Source organism: Cavia porcellus, unplaced genomic scaffold (genome assembly GCF_034190915.1).
Source record: "Cavia porcellus strain 051 isolate PalLab524CR breed Dunkin Hartley unplaced genomic scaffold, mCavPor4.1 scaffold_5, whole genome shotgun sequence".
In the NCBI taxonomy this organism is placed as follows: domain Eukaryota; kingdom Metazoa; phylum Chordata; class Mammalia; order Rodentia; family Caviidae; genus Cavia; species Cavia porcellus.
Genome location: NW_026947488.1, coordinates 51,838,124 through 51,856,098, shown reverse-complemented (window position 1 = coordinate 51,856,098; position 17,975 = coordinate 51,838,124). Strand labels below are relative to the sequence as shown.

The following is a 17,975-nucleotide window of genomic DNA, read 5'->3' as shown; positions in this document are numbered from 1 at the left end:
ATGTGCGACAGATATTGTGAAAGTGAAAGAAAATGCTTAAAAGGAAAGAACAACTGGAATGGCGAAAGGAGAAAAGGAAGAAGGAAGAGATTATATATATAAATATACATATGTATGTGTGCATATATTATATATACACACACAAGATAGATAAATATACCACTAGTGTTTGTAAGTCCATCAAAAAGAAGTTTGTGTTATTGTTTTTATGTCTAAATCTTGTACCCTGAATATTTACTTCTTTTTCTTTTTATTATTATTTTTATTTTAAAGAGAATAAAACAAAGCAAATCAAAACAAAAGAATGAAAGCATTACATGACTTCAAAACAAGACAAGAGGAAATCAACAATGGCTACCATAATGTCTCTTGTTTTCTTCAAAATAGCCATCCATACTATCACATATAATAAAATCAAGTAAAACACAACAGAATAAAACCAATTAAACAAAAAAATGAAAGCATTATAAGACTTCAAAACAAGGTAATAGGAAACCAGCAGTGGTTACCATAATATATCCCGTTATCTTCAAAATAGCCACCCATACCATTAGCCACAATAAAATCTAACAAAACAAGACAGAACACAACCAATCTAACAAAATTATGAAAATGATACCAGACCAAGACAAAGACAAAAAGAAATTAACAGTGAGGGAAGTTACCCCCTTTCCCTCCTAGGCATTTCCTCCCCTATCACTTTCATAGTATCTAGTGTGCTTTTTGGATCTCACTATTCCTTCAGTTTTTTATGCTAGGAAGACAAATTGGTGTTCACCCTTATGAGTTCAAATCATTTCACCTATGAACATGCTCTCCAATTGCATCCATGTAGCTACAGGAGCCTCAAGATTATCCTACTTTATAGTTGGGTAGCTTTCCACTGCATGGAAATACCGTATCTTTCTTATCCATTCTGTGGATGATGGACAAGTTACCCTTGCTTTTTTCTGGTCTCCTGTCACATGGAACAATTGTTTACTCTCCTTTGATTTTCAGTCTATGAATTTCCTTTTGAGTTAAATGTGTTTCTTGTATACAGTATATTGATGGAGCTTGTTTCTTGATCCTTTCTCCCTGTGTTTCTTTTTATTCCTGAATTGAGGCCATCTGCATTAATAGTTACAACCAGCATACACTGGTTCATCTCTGTCATGCTATCCTCCTGCTGTTGGTTCTTTCCCCCTTCATTAGTTGCCTGTCCTGTTTGGTGATCCTCCTCTGCTGCTGCTCCTGGAACCATGGTCATCTTTATCTCTCTCTAGAATATCCTTTAGCACTCTCTGTAAGGTTGGTTTGGTGGTCATGAATTCCTTTGGTTGTTTTTTATCATGGAAGTATCTTATTTTTCCATCAATTTTGAAAGATAGTTTTTCAGGGTACATCAATCTGGGTTGAAAGTTGTTTTCTTTCAAAGTGTGAAATATTTCATTCCAAACTCTTTTTTTTTTTTCCTTTTTATTGGTACTAGGGATCGAACTCACGACCGCCCACTTGCAAGGGAGGTGCTTATGCCGCTGAGCTAAATCCCCAGCCCCCTCCAAACTCTTTTTGACTTGATGGTTTGTGTTGAGAAGTATGATATGATTCTGATGGGTTTTCCCAGATTATAGGTGATCTGTTTCTTTTTTCTAACAGCTTTTTTTTTCTTTTGTCTTTTTCCTTTTTATGAGATGGTACCAGGGATTGAACTCACGACTGCCTGCTTGCAAGGCAGGCACTTATGCCGCTGAGCTAAATCCCCCGCCCCTTTCTAACAGCTTTTAATACTCTGTTCTTGTGCTGAATTTTTGGAATCTTGATTATTATATGTCTGGGTGTAGATTTCTCTTGGTTATGGTTAATTGGGGTCCTATATGCCTTGCTTATCTGTTTTCCAGATCCATTTCCCGTGTTTGTGAAGTTTTCTGCTATTACTTCTGTAAATAGCCTTTTTATTTCATTTATGTTGATCTTTGCTTCTTCACTGATACCTATCATTCTTAAATTATTTTTCTTTGCACTGTTTTGTAGCCATTAAATTGTTATTTCCTGGTACCTTGTTATTTTTGAGAGATCTTTCCTTTTCATGATTGCTAGCTGTGATCCTGTCTTCAAGGTCTGAAAGTCTATCTTTTTTTTTTTTTTTTTGTCTTTTTGAGATAGGGTCTCACTATGTGGTTCAGGCTGGCCTTGAGCTCATTTTGTAGCCTAGGCTGGTTTGGAATTCATAACAGTCTTCCTGCTCAGCCTCCAGAGTGCTGGGATTATAGGCATGAGCCACCTGAAAGTTTATTTTTAGTCTCTTTCAAGTGATTTTGCCAGCTTTCGATTGACTTTTTAATTTCCTGGATATCTCTTTGAATCTGTTTCATGCATTATAATTCCTTCCTATATTGTTTGTTCAAGGTTTTTATCATTTTCCTATGCTCCTCTGTTGTTTTAATCTATATCTTCTTTAGATATTCTCAGCAATTCTTTCATTATGCTTGTGATTCCTTCTTTTACTTGAGATGTTATTTCTCATCTGATCACTTTTACAGTCTCATGAAGTGGTTTCCTCATTTCAGTTGCTATCCTCTCAGAGATTTCAGGTATGTGACTTCCATTTTCTTCCATGACTGTATCTCCCAGACTTGTTCTGTATGGGCTAAAGGTCTGAGATTACCTTTTGCTCCTTCGTCTTGACATTTTTCTGGGTTTCTCCCAACAAGCCAGCTGTGGGGTCCCAAGCACTTCCCAGGCTGCTTCTCCATGATGTAAGGGAATAGGACAGGCACCTGAGTTTCTCTGACCCTAGGTTATTGTTATAACTTGGGCCCCGGTATAAAATCCAAGGAGGCAAGAGACCGAAAATTTAGGTGGCAAAGGCTTTATTTCCAGTCCTGGCGACCAGCCTCCGGGAGCCAATTTGGAGACTGTCCCCCAGAGACTGAAGGGAGGACTTTAAAAAGAGGCTGGAGGAAAAGGGTGGGGGGAGACAAAGAAACCTGCAGAGCCATCAAACTTGTTGACCCGAGTCTGGAAACTGTATTGCTGTCCACTTAGCTCTGACAACCTCGGGAGTTCCTGGTGTTTCTCAAATTACTCCCATCCTACAGACTGACATTATCTCGGAGTGGCACATCTGCAGCAATATTTGGAGAAGAAAGTGGAGAGTTAATTATCCCAGGACAGCTTGTCTTCGCTAGTGAGTGCGAAGGGGTCACGAGTTATGAGACGCTGGAACTTAAGTTTTACAAAGATCTGATATCTAACTCATTTGATACATACAGAACAAAAGGAAAGCACCAATCGGGGTTTGGACCATAGTATTACCTGGTAATTTCTTTAAGCTAAGCAGTTCTTAAAATTGGGGCAGGCTCATTTTATGACAGATCATCACCGGGTCAGGGAGAGGTCACCAGAAACCCAAATTCTTTATGGCCTAGATAGATAGGTGAGGGGAGAGGGAGGCAATAAGGCGCCATACAGAACAGAAAACGGCGGTTATGTGTCAAGGTCAGGGTAAAGGGTTAAACTCATACACAAATCTCTCTGCACACAAGCAGGTTACTTTAAACAAATGTAAATTAATTGGCCATTCTAGTTTTCTTTAGCTCTTTAGCGGAGAATAGAGGCGCCTAACAGTGATTAACAACACTTGTTAGCTTGTTTTAGCACAACTTCTGTAGTTTGTAGAGGGCAACAATGGTTAACATATCAATTAAGTGAGATTCTTGCAATTCTTTACAGAGGAGAGTATTGCTCAACATATCAATTAGGTCACTTAACATATCAGTTAGGGAAAAAGGATAAAACAAACACATTTAGTAAGCCACTTTACAGGTTTGCTATAATACACATATAATGAAGCTATTTTCTTAGAGTACAACAGTTATGAGGAGGTAGCAGGGTATGGGTTGGGCTTCTCCAGACCCATGCAGCAACACTGGGGCTTCCCTGATCACCAGGGGTGCATTGTGGTGGGGCTGTTTCTCTCAGCCTGTGTGTCTACACCAGGACTCCCCCCATGGCAGGAGGCACACAAGGGTGTGTTTGATTCACCTGGTGGGCACTGGCTACCTGAAGGAAGCAAGGGTCTACAATGGTTGCCCGTGGGTACCTGGGGCTTATCTGGCTGCATCTCCCAGCTTACCCTAAAAGTCCACAGCAAAGAAGCCTTCTGATGGTGGCAGCCAACAGAGGAAGATCTGGCTGGGTCTTGCTGCCTGCAGAAAGCAAACAAGTAACTACTTCTAAGACAGCAATGTGCAATATATTTGCTAGTGTTAATTCCCTACTATTTTTAAAAGTCAGTATCATTTCTAGCTTTTGTTTTTAAAATAAAAGGAAATTGCCCAGGTTGGCCTTGATCTTATGATCTTCTTGCTTCAGCCTCCTGAGTAACTAGGATTTCAGGTGTGCACCACTGTGCCTTGCATGCCCCAAGATCACATTTTCTTCCTAGCTTTTGGCTGAGGGTGCTGTAAGCCCCTAGAGCCCACCCATATTCCTTGCCACATGGCCTCTAATAACAAGCAACTTAAAAGCCAGTATGAGAGAATTCACACTCCCACTAAGCTGGAAGCCCATGAAATGACCATGAGGTTGACATCCCATCGCTCAGCCCACAGGCTGTTGATTCGGCACAGATCACAGACCCTGCTTGCACTCAGAGCTGCCTCCTAAGGATCACCTTGGGCTGCATCCGTACCTCACCCCAGATTCTACTCACAGCCTCTCACTACCTGCTTCACTGCTTCATCTTTATCATGGCCTTTGGCTATGGCATCATTTACTGCAAGGTCATCCAGTTGGTCAGGGAATGAGGAAGCAGGTTTGAGCTTAGTTTGAACAAACTGGCAGCTACTTATGCTGAGAGATGGCTGTATGGGCTCCTTACACTATTGTCTTGGCTTTTCGGTGTGGCTGAACATTTCCGTGCGTTTGTACATATTACTCGTTAATTCCTGCTTGTTTATATCACTCAAACTTTGTGTCCTGATTTTTTGACCAGTTGATTGTAAAGTAATAGTCTGTAATTATATCTCTGTTTTTCTTTCATTTCTATTTTGCTGTGCATATTTTATCCTCTTTTGGCATTATATATTTTGAGCTTTTATAAAGTAATTTAAAACTCACGGCTTACTGAGTTTGAGGCCATTGCTTATGAATATGTGGAACTTAAAGGAAACCATCACTCTGGCTTGGTTGATTTGATAAGGGCTCAACGGGATTATTTACAGGGTAAGAGCAGGGTTCACAAAGCACAGGGGCTGTTGCATCCTCCCTCTTATACTGCTCCCCTGGGGCAAAGAAGAGAGAAAGAGGCCCCAGGGTTGCAGGAGCCCGAGGAGTGGGCAGCCCCGGGGATGGTTCCCGGTGTAGGCCTGGGCCCTGAAGCCTTACACTAGAAAGGAACCACTAGCTTTGCTCCCTCCCTGCCTGCTGTCAGGGTGCTCATACCTTGTAGGTGTAGCCCACCAAGCTCAGCTTCCTGGGGAGAGCTGTAGAGAGGGGCAGAAGGACTTAGAGGTGCAAACGAGATGAACAAGCACAGCATCTCTGTGAAGATATCATTCCACAGTCTGAGGGTTGCCTTGGTTCAGAAAGAAGTTTGTTATGCTCATCTTTGCTCTTCCCTAAGAATAGACTTTCTTTTTCTCTGACTTCTTTCCCTAGTACTGTAGAATGGACCCAGGGTCTTGCACATGCTAAGCAAACACTCTACCATTGAGCTGTATTCCCAGCTCTTTTAAAAACATTTTATTTTGAGACAAGGTCTCCTTAAATTGCCCAGGCTGACCCTGAAGTCACAATCCTCCTGCTTCAGCTTTTGGAGTAGCTGGGATTAGACCTGGGATTAGCTGGCTGTCTTCTTTTAATATTGTATTCTCTCCTCATTACTGATTTTAGTGTTAGATTATGATGTGCCTTGGTGTAGCCTTCTTCATGTTTATCCTTCTTGGGGTTGACAGGGATTTTTGATTTCTGGATTTCTAAGTAGAAAGTTCAAAAAAAAAAAGGCCAGGGGTGGTGGTACAGGCGTATAATCCCAGCTCTTGGGAGGCCGAGGCAGGAGGATCACTGTAAATTTGAGGCCAGCCTGGACTACATAGTGAGCAACAAAGTGAGTTCAAGGCCAGCCTGAACTGCATTTCTTTGCAAAACAAAGACATGTTAGCCATCTTTTCTGTCAATATATATTCTGCCACCTTCCCCCCTCCCCGCTGGATTCTAACAGTATGTCTGTTAGACTGCTTGATATTAACCCGCAGGTCCTTGAACTTCTGTTTTGCTTTTGGCTGTGTTCATGTTTTTATCTGTGGTTTTTCCTTCCTGAGTTTTAGTGTGGATAGTTTTGACTGCTGTCTTTCCAAGCAGCAGTCTTCACTGATCTTCACTTCTGCTTTTGTTTGCTTTGGTTGACAGCTGACCATGTTGCTTTGGGGGAAGGTTCAGGAGCTCTCAGTGAGACACATCCTCCTCTCTGTCACAAGTGCCAGGCTGCTGGATGGTGCTGGCCCCGCGGATGCCGGGAGCACGCTGTCCTGCAGTTTCTGGTTGGCTGCTGCGGTGCTGCGGTGGGGGGGGGGGGGGCTTCTCGCCTTCCTGTCAGCGCGGCAGGTAGTGGAGGGGACCTGGGGCTCCTCGTCTCACGGCGAAATGTCCCATTGCAGGGCAAGGAGCTCCGGCCCTCGGTTTACCGTGCTCAGGCCTCTCTCTCTGTCCACTGGGGCGGTTCTGTGCCACTGTCACGTGCAGGCACCCAGAATGTGTGCCCAGTGCAGCGGGGCTGAAGGAGTATGGGGGTGGCGGCTCTGCATTTTTATTAGGTGTGTTTGCTCTCTAGATGCTGTATCTTTGAGCTCCAGGAACTCAGTTTTTTTTTTTTAATTGTTATTATCATTATTTTTGTACCTTCCTTCTCCTTCATTGTATTCTGGTCTGAGCGGGAAGTGTCTGAGGACTGCACTCCTAGACCTCCCCTTCTCAGGACTGTGGCCTGCTCTCCCTGCTGACTAGTGTCTAAAATGCTTGTTACCTATATTCTGCCCTCTTTAAAAAGTTGATAATATTGGGACCAGAACAAATCTGGTATCAGTTACTCTATCGCGGTTTAGTCTTCATTTTGGGTTGTTCTTTTTTTCAATATGAAATGCTTTGCAACAGGGGTTTGTAATTTGACCTATCCCTGCCTTTGCTTTTTTTTTTTTTTTTTTTTTTCTTTTTTTAAAACAAGGTCTCATTGTGTAGCTCAGGCTGGCCTTGAATTCACTGTAGCCCAGACTGGCCTTGAACTCAAAGTGATTCTCTTGCCTGAGCCTTGTGGAATGGTAGGGTTATAGGTATACACCACAATGCCTGGCTGCTTTTTCTTTTTGTTTTCTTTCTTTCTTTCTCTCTTTCTTTCTTTCATTTTTTGGGCTTATTTTTGCTATTTGTTATTGTAGTAAAAAATACTTGACATAAAATTTACTCTCCTCACTTTTTTTTTCTCAGAGAGAGGGAGAGAGTCAGAGACAGAGACAAGGGAGCCTGGTGATTGAACCCAGGGCCTTTGCACTGAGTTACATCTCCAGCTCTTTTGTATTTGGAGACATGGCCTTACTCCATCAATGATTTGCCCAGGCTGGGCTTGAGTTTGCAATCCTTCTGCCTCCCAGGGCGTTGGAATTGCAGTCACGTGCCACCACTCCCATCTTTTAACTATTTTTGAGCGTACATTTCAGTAGGATTAAATATATTCACACTGTTGTTCAGCCACCACTGTTTTCCCTCTCCTCCACTCTTTTCATCTTATAAAACACAAATGCTAGACCACCAAGTAATAATTCTCCATTCTCCACCAGGTGGGACGGTGCAAGCCTGTAATCCCAGCACTCAAAGGCTGAGGTGAGAGGAACCATAAAATTTTGTCTTGTGGCAGCTGGTGTATATCACTTAGCCTGGCTCCACGTTCATCCGCGTTATAGTACGCAGCAGGCTTCTCCTTAACTCCAAGGCTGGGTAATATCCCATTGTGTGTGTATTCTCTGATCCATCCACAGATGTTTCTCCAGATTTTAGCCATTGTGAAGGATGCAGCTCTGAGTAGGAAAATACAAGGATCTGTTTAAGATGTTCCTTTCCACTCAGTTCCTCTCACTATCTAAGTAGACCTAGAATTGCTGAGTTGTGTGGGAATTCTGTTTTCATTGAGAGGAGCTGCTGTGGTGTTTTCCTCAGTGGGTGCACCACTGGGCATCGTCACCAGTGCTGTGTGGAGGCTGTAATTCCCCTACACCCCTGTATTAAACACACTGTGTGCAATGAAGCACATGGCTGCGCTATTTTTCACTGGTTAGGAAAACGCTTCCTCATCACTCGTCTTCACATCCCTTGACATAAGGTCGTACTGACTGCAGAAATTCTCTGCTTCCCTAGCTGCATGGACATGACAGCACCTGGGCAGCCCTTGCCTTGATGGTACACATCTGGATGTTCACACGGGCTCTCCAGAGATGAGTGACAGGGGGTGGATCCTGGTACAGTGGTCCAGATCCTGCCCCTGGGTTTCCCAACAGTGGAACACAGTATTTTCTGGCTTTTCATAGTCACCGTCTTAATGGGTGTGAGATAGTATCTCATAATTTTTGGTGGGTCAGCCTGCTTTTTGTCCATATATTTTGGTTATATTTCCATTAAATTTTTAATCTTTTTTTTTTTTTTTGGTGTATCTTTTTAAAAAGCAGAATATGGGTTTAGGCCAGGGAGCACTGACTTAGATATGTGATCTCCTCCCTCTTTTATTTTATTTTTAAAATTTTGACACAAAATCTTGCCTACAATGCCTCAACATGTGACCCTCCAGCCTCAGCCTCTCTAGTAGCTGGGATTACAGATGTATGCCCTGGAAGCTGGCATGTCATGCTTTTTAGATAAAAGAGTACATTTAATTTAATTTATTTATTTATTGTTCATTTGTTTGTTTGTCTTTTTGAGACAGGGCCTCACTATGCAGTTCGGGCTGATCTTGAACTCACTTTGTAGCCCAGGCTGGTTTCAAATTTGCAATGATCTACCTGCCTCAGCCTCCCAAGTGCTAGGATTACAGGAGTGTACCACCTTGTAAAAATTTAAAGAGAACAGAGAATGAGAATAATCTTGGATTTCAAAAACAAGACAGTAGGGAATCAACAATAGTTGCTCTTATATTGCATACTGTTATCCTCTATGTAGTTGCTCAGACTACCAGGTATAGGCCTGCAAAGTCAATCAAACAATCCAAGCCCTAAGTTGTTTCTTTACTCCAGTTGCTATCATCTCAGAAGTTTCAGGTGTGTGGTTTCTAATAATTCTCCTGGACTTGTCTGGGTGGGCCGGAAGTCCATGAGTGCGCCCTGCTTCTTTCCCATGTTCCTCCGAATCAGCGTGGGTGTTTCCTGCACTGGCTCCCCACCCCATGGTGCAGGGTTTGGGCTGGTCAGAGGCCCTGGGGTAGAGGAGAGGTGCGGGCAGTGGCCTTCCAACACTCCCTGGCTGTGGCCTCTTTTCTTCCAGGCCACAGTGGTGGGCTCACTGATAGAGTGTGGCTTCCTGGGCCCACAGTGGGCGGCTCACTGCAAGGCATGGTTTCCTCTCCTCCCTGCCTGCAGCAGAGGGCTCACTGGGGTTGTGGCTTTTTCTTAGCCCGCTGCAGGGGGTTCACTGGGGGTGTGGCTTCTCCTCTGGTCCAAATGGGGCAGGCTCACTGGGGGTATCATATTTGGTTTCTTTTTAACCTGACAATGAGTTTTTTCACTAAAGGATCTAAATCTGTTACATTTATTGTTTTTTTTTGTTACATTTATTGTTATTATTTAATTTTTTTTTGACAAGCTGGGGATTAAGCCCAGTATCTTTTGCTTGCTAGGCAAGTGTTTCACTGCCTCATTCCTTGTTATTATTGTTACTGTTACTGATGTGGTTGTTTTCCCTTTCTTTTTCTTATTTTCTTTCTTTGTTTCTTTGTTTCTTTCTTTCTTTGTTTTTCATTTTTTGAGACAGGCTACTCTTGAACTCACTATGTAGCCCAAGTTGGCCTCGAACTCCAGGTGATTCTCCTGCCTCAGCCTCTCGAATGCTGGGATTATAAGCGTGTACCACCACACCAGATGTTTTTTTAAAGAGAGCTTTGCTATGTAGTTCAGGGTGGCCTTGAACTTACTGTGCAGCCCATGCTGGCTTTGAAATTGAGGCAATCCTCCTGCCTCAGCATTTCAAGTGCTAGAATTACAGTTGTGTACTACATGCCTGGAAGTTCTTGTTTTCAATATCATGAAATTTTCTTTTCAGTTTTTCTCTGTGAAAGTGTCTTTTCTGTGATTTGGAAAGCAGGCAGTGTTCTTATTATAAAGAACACTACTTTAAAGCTTTCAAAGATGTTCCTAAGCAAGATCACATAAATAGAGAAATAAATAAAGTACACTGTAGAAGTTATTAACAGGAAAAAAATTTACTTAGTTCCTTTCTGCTGTTTTTTTGGTAATGTAACTGGGTAGAGTTCAGTGTTACAGTTTTGTTTTGCTCTTTTTCTCCTTTGCTCTTTGTTCTTTGTCTCCTTTGGAATATCTCTTTTAAAAAACAAGCAAAAAAAAAATGTTTTATGAGACAGGGACTCCTTATGTAGCCCTGGCTGATCTTGACTATGGCAGTCCTCCTGCCTCAGCCTCCTAAGTTCTAAGATTGCAGGAATGTACCACCACAGCCAGTTACCTAAGTGTTTTTAGTTAACGTTCTTCTTTGCTGGTTAGATGACTTCTGTTCTGTTTGGTTCTCACTTCTGTGTACAGGAATCTGTGTTGTGTGTGTGTCCTGATGCTATAAATGATGTTTGCATTACAATTACTGCAGGACAGAAAAGATATGGCTAACATTCTTGTTTGTTTTTATGTTATAAGCCTGATGGATAGGTGATAGAGGGTGGATGGGAATGGTCCTGGTAGCTTCTCTTTATGGTTGTTGTTGTCACTGTTATTTTGAGGTAGGGTCTCACTGTGTCGTTCAGACTGGCCGGGTAGCCGAGGCTGGCCTTACACTCATGCTGATCTTCCTGTTTCTGCCTCCCGAGTACTGGCATTACAGGCATGCACCACCTGCCCTGTCTCCTCTGGCAGCTTCTTACAGACAGGCAGCTGCCACCATGCTCAGGGGTCTGCAGGACCTGCTTTTCCAAACAGTCCAGGCTTCAGAAAGCCCAGGAAGTACCCTGGGAACTGTCTCCTCTGCTTGCCACCCGCCGAGGCTGTGTAGGCCTGCGGTAGAACGTGTGATGTCTGTGCATCTCCCCAGGGTGTCTGTGAGGAAATGACCTACGAGGAAATTCAGGATCATTATCCACTGGAGTTTGCCCTGCGGGACCAGGACAAGTACCGGTATCGCTACCCCAAAGGGGAGGTAGGTGGGTCAGGGGACGCAGTGCTGGCACCTGCTGCCTTCCTAGGCTGAGGGCTTGGGTGTGTCTGAATGTGAGCTGAATTGAGTGGCCCTGGCTTTCCTTGCACTCCGGGGGTAGCTCAGCGTCGGCTGGCATTCCCAGGCCAGCCCTCCCCAGGGCACTTCAGTGGCCAAGGAACTGGGATGTGGTGCCAGGCCTGAGATTCAGGAGTGGCCTGCCTGTGTCCCTGCCCCAGGCCTTCATCTTTCTTCTGAATGCTCCCCTTGCCACACAGTGTCCTCCGTGCAGCTTCAAAGTCACGAAGTCTGGGTTCTAGACCCAAGGAGACCTTCCCCAGACAAATTGCAGCCACCACAAGCAAGCTGCCCTTGTGTCCTTTCCTCAGACAGATGCCTTGGTCAGCCAGGCCCAGGTCAGGAGCCAGGGTCCCACTGACTCAGGCGTCTGCTCTCTCTTCTGGGAGCTGGACTTGGACAGTGATCAAGTAAAACTCCCCCTAGGGGAACTGAGAATGTGGCTCAGTGGTAAAGGCCTTGCCTATGAAGCAGTGTGTCGATGCTATAGCCTGGTTAAGAGGACGGGACACGCTCAGCTCAGCTGCGGAGCCTTGTTTTGAAGGGCTGCACTGTGCATAGGGGAAGGAAACTTCCCTCACAGGAAGGCCCAGTTGTCTGGTAAAAGAAATATATCTAAATCTGCCAGCTGAAGTGTAGCCCCGGGACCAGTAGAGGTCCAAGTGCATGTTACCACGGCGATGGGGAGGGCACCCCACAGGGAGACTGTGGTTTTCATGAGGACCTTGGATATTTCTGACAGTCCAATTTCAGGAAGCTCTGTGACTTCTGATTGCCTCCCCACTGCCCCTCTTCACCCCGTCTGTGTTTTCCAGAAGCCACTGTCACCAGTACAGGAAGTTCATACTGGAGGGTTTGGCACAAAATTCCTGGGTGGGCAGGGTGGGAGCCTGAGGCTAGGTCCTTCAGTCCTCCCAGATGTGACTCTAGGAGCAGGGAGGGGACCCTTTCTTAGGTGGTCCATCCTTATAGTCAGCAGCTTCCTCATCAACCCAGACATCTCATAGTGTCAGTGTCCTAGGACAGCTGGCCACATGTCCTGAGTGGGGGGATGGCCCACTGTCCAGGGTGCTTTCGTTTCTACCCCTGGAGCCAGCCGTAGGGACACCTTCCCTTTTTGCCCTTGCAGTCCTATGAGGACCTGGTGCAGCGACTGGAGCCTGTCATCATGGAGCTGGAGAGACAGGAGAATGTGCTGGTCATCTGCCACCAGGCTGTGATGCGTTGCCTCCTGGCCTACTTCCTCGACAAGGCGGCAGGTGAGAGCCTTGCCCTGGGGAGGTGGGGTGCATGTGTATGTGTATGTGTACGTGTACGCGCAAGGGAGTGTACCTCACTGAGCATGCCCTGCTCATCAGCGCTCCCTTCCTGTCCACAGAGCAGCTGCCCTACCTCAAGTGTCCACTGCACACAGTCCTGAAGCTCACGCCTGTGGCCTATGGTAAGGGAGCCCCTCATGCACTGACCCTGGGTCACTATGACCCTGTCTGTCTGCAGGGTCCCAGGCCTTTTGACAAATCCCGGTCAGTCCCATTGGACCCCCCTAACTACTCTTTCCAATGTGCTTTCTAAGTTGGTGATAAAAAAATTTACATGTTTGGGGTGTAGCTAAGTAGAATTCACACCTTAGTGTGCATAATGCCCTGTGTCCAGTGCTGAGCACCACAGATGAAAAGTTTATGTGACTATAGGAAGCCCCCAGGGGGCCATTCTCACCTGCACATGGGGCTTTCCTACTGTTGTTTCTGAAACCTCCACAGCACCAATGGCTCCCAGGGCTGGGCCTTAAACTATTCAGGGTACAGGGCAGTTTGTGTCCACATGGTCTCCCACTACACCAGCGGAGACCTCAAGCAGCTTCCTGACCTTTGGGAGACACGAGTGGTCATGGGACGCTGTAGCTCGATGACACCTGGTGTTATTCCATGGTACAGTAATCCCTGCATGTCCTGCGTCCTCTGGGCAGTGAGCATTCAACTCAACCCAGGCTGAGAGTGGTTGGATCTTGTGTGTCAGGCTGGGGATGTTGGTGGCTTTGGGTACCAAGATTAGTGTCGCCATGTTGAGCAAGACCTATTCCTGCCCTGAGCATCTGCAGTTCCTGGCATGGGTGGCTTGGGGGTCTGTGATTGCACGGTCACCCTCCCTCCCTCCCTTCCTTCCTTCCTGGGGCTGCTTGAGTTGAGGGGCCAGAGTGCCAGTGAGTAGCCCCCCTTATCTAAAGCCCCAGCCTGCTGTGTCTGCTGTGCTTAGGCTGCATGCCTGGGTCGCACTCGACTTGCCTCTTCCCTTTGGCAGGTTGTAAGGTGGAATCCATATTCCTCAACGTGGCAGCCATGAACACGCACCGGAACAGGCCACAGGTAGCAGGGGGGTCCTCACTGGGTGCAGGCCTTGCCTGGGGGGCTCAGACTCCACACCTGTGGCTTTTCTCTTGGAGCTTTCCTCTTTCTCGAGCCAGAAGGAGCAGGAGTTTTCTGGCAAGGCTTTGCTCTGCCTCAGCAATCTGCTGTCTGGCGGGCTGAGCTCGGTTAGGTGCTCCAAGGCCAGCTGCCTGCAGGTGGAGGAGGTCTTTGATGCTGGGCCACTGAGGGAGTCAGAGCCTGAGCCTGGGTATGGTTGACTCCCCTGCAGTATCACCATGGAGGTCTGACAAAGAGGAGGTCTCCACTGAGGAAGAGGAGGAGGATCTCAAGGGGGGAATTTTCCATACATGCCACTCCAGCCTGGACATCACAGGCACCTTTTCTAATAGGGACACTTTACAACATTAAAGTGATATCATTGGGCATGCAATGCCTGTCATCCTAGCTCTTGGGAGCTGAGGCAGGAGGATTGCTGTGAGTTCGAGGTCGGCCTGAACTGCATAGCAAGATTGTCTCAAAAAACCAAAACAAAAAAAAGTTACCATGCCTTGTTGGAGATGTTTTTGCAGAAGGGTGTTTGCTGCCTGTGTTGTCTGAGGTCCTTCCTTTTTTGTGTTTTGATTGTTTATGTTTTGACCTTTAACCCTTAGCAGTCCTCTTGCCTTAGCCTATCGAGTGCTAGGATTTTAGGGGTATACCACCATGAGTGGCTCTGAGGGCCTCTTTCAAGACAGAGGCTCTTGAGGTTCTTCCCAGAACCACTGCCTCACCTTGCAGCAGAGTGGGCGAAGCCTGGCTTTGGGTCATGCCTCGCCTATCTGCAGTGGAGCACCCCTAACTCTATCCCATCATCTGAGTACCTGCCGTGTGCCAGGAGACCATGGCCCTGCACTCTTAGGTCAGGGCTGAGACCCTGTGGCTCAGGCTCCAAAGATAGGCTGTGGCCACAGAGGTAAGGAAATATGTAGCATGTGTCTCACCTATTTCTGCTACAGAAAGAATGTTCTGTGTTCCTATCATTGTGCAGAATGTGGACATCTCTCGGCCTCCAGAGGAAGCCCTTGTCACAGTTCCCGCTCACCAGTGACCACATCTCATCCACTGTGAGGCCTGGACGTGTATAGATCTCTGTGGATGAGGTCATTCCAGCCCCCCACCAGAGCATACGACAGTGACCTTACAGGAATACTCAAAGCTGTGTATGGTTGGCAGCACCCTGAACCCCTGGCGAAGGCCATTTGGATCCTCGATGATAGGGACAGGGTTGACTTGGCTGCTGACTTGCTTTTAATAATCCCCAGGCCAGATAGTGCTGCATGGGAGGGCAGGAGTGCCAGCCACGAACTGCTGTGCTGCCTCTCTCAGGTGGTCACTTTCCGGAGGCCAGCTGGCTTTTGGAGCATATAGCCCTGAATGTGAAAGGGAAAAGTCTCCCTGAGAGGTCCCCACTGGAGCCCGCTGCCTGCAGTGGACCCTGCGAGCCTCTCCTCTCCTCTCTGGGGCTCCATGCTGAGCCAGTGGCCAGGTCTTTATGGGACCCTGAACCTCTGCTGCTGTAGGTGACAGGGAGAGTCCTCCTTGAGCTTCCTTGCCAGGAACCAAGGAGTGGCAGCCACTGGCTAGGCCCTGAGACTGTGCCACTCCAGCGTGTTCTGAGGTGGAAGAAGCACATGTGGGGGTGAGGAGTGAGGGCGGCACTGTGTCCCCCCTTCTTGACTGTGCATGCACTGGATTGGGAGGATCCCGTTCCCAAATGAGAGGCTCACAGTGGAGCCGCACAGACAGGGCAGCTGTACACAGGCAGGCAACCAGGCAGCCTCTGCTGTGGCTGCCTTGTCTACAGAAATGGCCCAGGAATGTACACTGGGTCCAGAGATGTGCATTCACTGGAATGCTGCTGAAACCCCATGGTGGTCCCAGAAAACCTGTGCCTGTGTTTGTTGGCCTCTCCCTGTGGGACTGTGGAAAGGGTAGAGCTCAGAGAGGACCCCTGACTAAGGGAGGATTTCTCTAGCTCTGGTAACAGCTTGGGTTGTACATGTGTGAGCCAGGTGAAAATGGCCTTACAAAGCCTGGTATCTGTGCTGCCCCTGAGTGCTTTCAGGTCCAGGCAGTTGGTTCTGGTTCCAGTTCAAAGCTGGACACCAGACCAGCCAGTATGTTGTGGACTGGGGCCAGAGAATACCTAGACTAGAAGTTGAGGCCCAGCTGTCCACAGGTGGCTTTCATGGAGTTGGGCCTCTGGTTCAATCTCACTTGGTACCAGAACCTTCCTAGGCCTGTTCCCAGCAGAGCAGCCAGAGCTTTGCAGGCTGCCACCTGTCCCCAAGGAAAATCAGGACACCCGTCCCCAGCCACTGCCCTCTCGTTTCCACTCACTACCTAGGACAGGGCTGGGGTGGGATCTTCCTCCTGGAGTCACCTGTCTGAGCTCCGAGCCCCACCCAGGATCACAGGCCACACATCTGGCTTTGGGACATGGGGCTGTAGCCTTTGATTGTCTCTCTCAGGGCTTGATGACTTCAGTCACCTGGATATACTCACTTGTTAGCCATAGTCCCTTTGCTGAACGGTTGCTCACATGCATCTGGATGTCCCCTAGGACAAGTCCCAGAGGACTTTTTTCTCTGTGTACAGAGTGAGGGCAGGAGTTACTGGACAGGATGTTCCCTGGGGGTGGGAGACAGAGCAGAGGGGATTCTGGGCCAGGCATACACAGATGCAGCCTCTCCCCACCTGGGCCCTGGAGCAGCCTCTGGGTGGCAGTCACATGCCCAGGTGGCTGCCAGGTTTTAGCTGGGATGGTTGATGTGCCCAAGGTGCAGAGGTCCTGATTTCCCAGAAGTGAGTAGCATTGGTTCTCAGACACAAATTTGACTGTGTCCAGGGCCAGAGACGTAGGTCACTGGCACAGTGCATGCCTGGCAAGCGCAAGGTGTTGAGTTTGATTCCTGGTACAAAAAAAGAAAAAGAAAAATTAAAAATGCAAATTGGACTGTGTCTAGCATCCTTTTCAATAAATACTTTTTAAAAAAGCCTAATGATTTACGTTTATTTTGTAGCCAGTTCTCCACCCCCAGGTATTCTTTCTGCAGCCCCATAGAGGACCCATGTTGAGGTCTTTCTCATAGCTCTGAATTGGAACCCTGAGTTCAGCTCCCAACCCTAGTAGCACCTTCACTGGAGAGGAACTGTGTCACTTTGGAGTGAGGCCTGGGCCGAGAACACATTGGGCACCTAGGTGTCCACCCCACTAGGAACTGAGGGGAGTCCTTTCTGTTTCAGTCAGCTCTCTGTTAGTTGGGCTTCAGAGTCTCTTTATCTAAGTATTGGGGTTTCAGGAATCTAGAGCCCAGTAGACCAATTATTTGGATTATCTTCAAGCCTGCACACTGTGGTCTCTGCACTTCTCTTGTGTGGCAGCTCAATACTGCCATGGAATCCTTGTTACCTGGGATCCTGGTCTCTACATTGAAATTTGGAGCTATTTCAACTCTGGTGTCTTCCATTGTAATCCCTGATCCATGGTGAACAGTGACTTTTGGAAAACTGAATCCCAGCGTATAAGAACTGGCTGTCAAAGGTCAAAGGTAGTGTAAGACCGAAGAAAGAGGTAGACAGGCCTAGGAGTGCACAATCTAAAATTCATTAAGAACATAACCAGCAGAAGTACGTCTTGGGGCAGGGTCCGCCCGGTGCTGGCTTCTAGGTGGCACAAGCACCGTGGGGTGGAGGATTGGTTTTGCAGATTATCGGTAAGTGGACGTGTTTGCTAAGGGGTCTGGCAAAGGGCACAGAGAGAGCCTGGGGCTGTCAAATCCCATTGCCTTCCACCCAGCATACCAGCAATGCCCAGCTTTCACCTGAAATCAGAGGGCCTTTTCAGTCACTTGCGAGCACCGTTCTGTCAGATACATTAAATGTTTGAGACAATGAAGACAGAAAATTTAAGTATCTTTCTGGCATTCATAATCAATTTTATCTATGTGGTCAAGGTGTTTTTTTTCCTCTGCAGAACCTCCACTTGTCTGTGCCTTTCCCCCTGCTGGACCAGGACTTATACACTGATGTATGTTATCTCCAAAATAAAAATAGGCCCAGGGAAAGAGAGCCTGCCTGTCACACTAAAGGCCCAGGTTTAACAGTGCAGGCCCA

At 46.8% G+C, this 17,975-nt stretch overlaps 1 protein-coding gene across 5 annotated transcripts in view; it reads left to right on the top strand.

Moving 5' to 3' along the window:
* Pfkfb4 (6-phosphofructo-2-kinase/fructose-2,6-biphosphatase 4) overlaps positions 1–16,692 on the top strand; it is a 54,760-nt gene extending 38,068 nt beyond the window's left edge. For 4 of the 5 annotated variants that reach the window (XM_013159974.3, XM_013159975.3, XM_013159973.3 and 1 more), the window contains 5 exons: positions 11,275–11,379; positions 12,584–12,713; positions 12,833–12,895; positions 13,753–13,817; positions 14,848–16,692. In XM_013159974.3, the coding sequence (XP_013015428.3) occupies positions 11,275–11,379; positions 12,584–12,713; positions 12,833–12,895; positions 13,753–13,817; positions 14,848–14,907 (423 nt within the window). In that variant the 3' untranslated portion in view covers positions 14,908–16,692. The remainder of the gene's footprint in view (positions 1–11,274; positions 11,380–12,583; positions 12,714–12,832; positions 12,896–13,752; positions 13,818–14,847) is intronic. The other variant, XM_005006622.4, reaches the window with a different exon arrangement.
* The last annotated feature ends 1,283 nt before the right edge of the window (positions 16,693–17,975 follow it).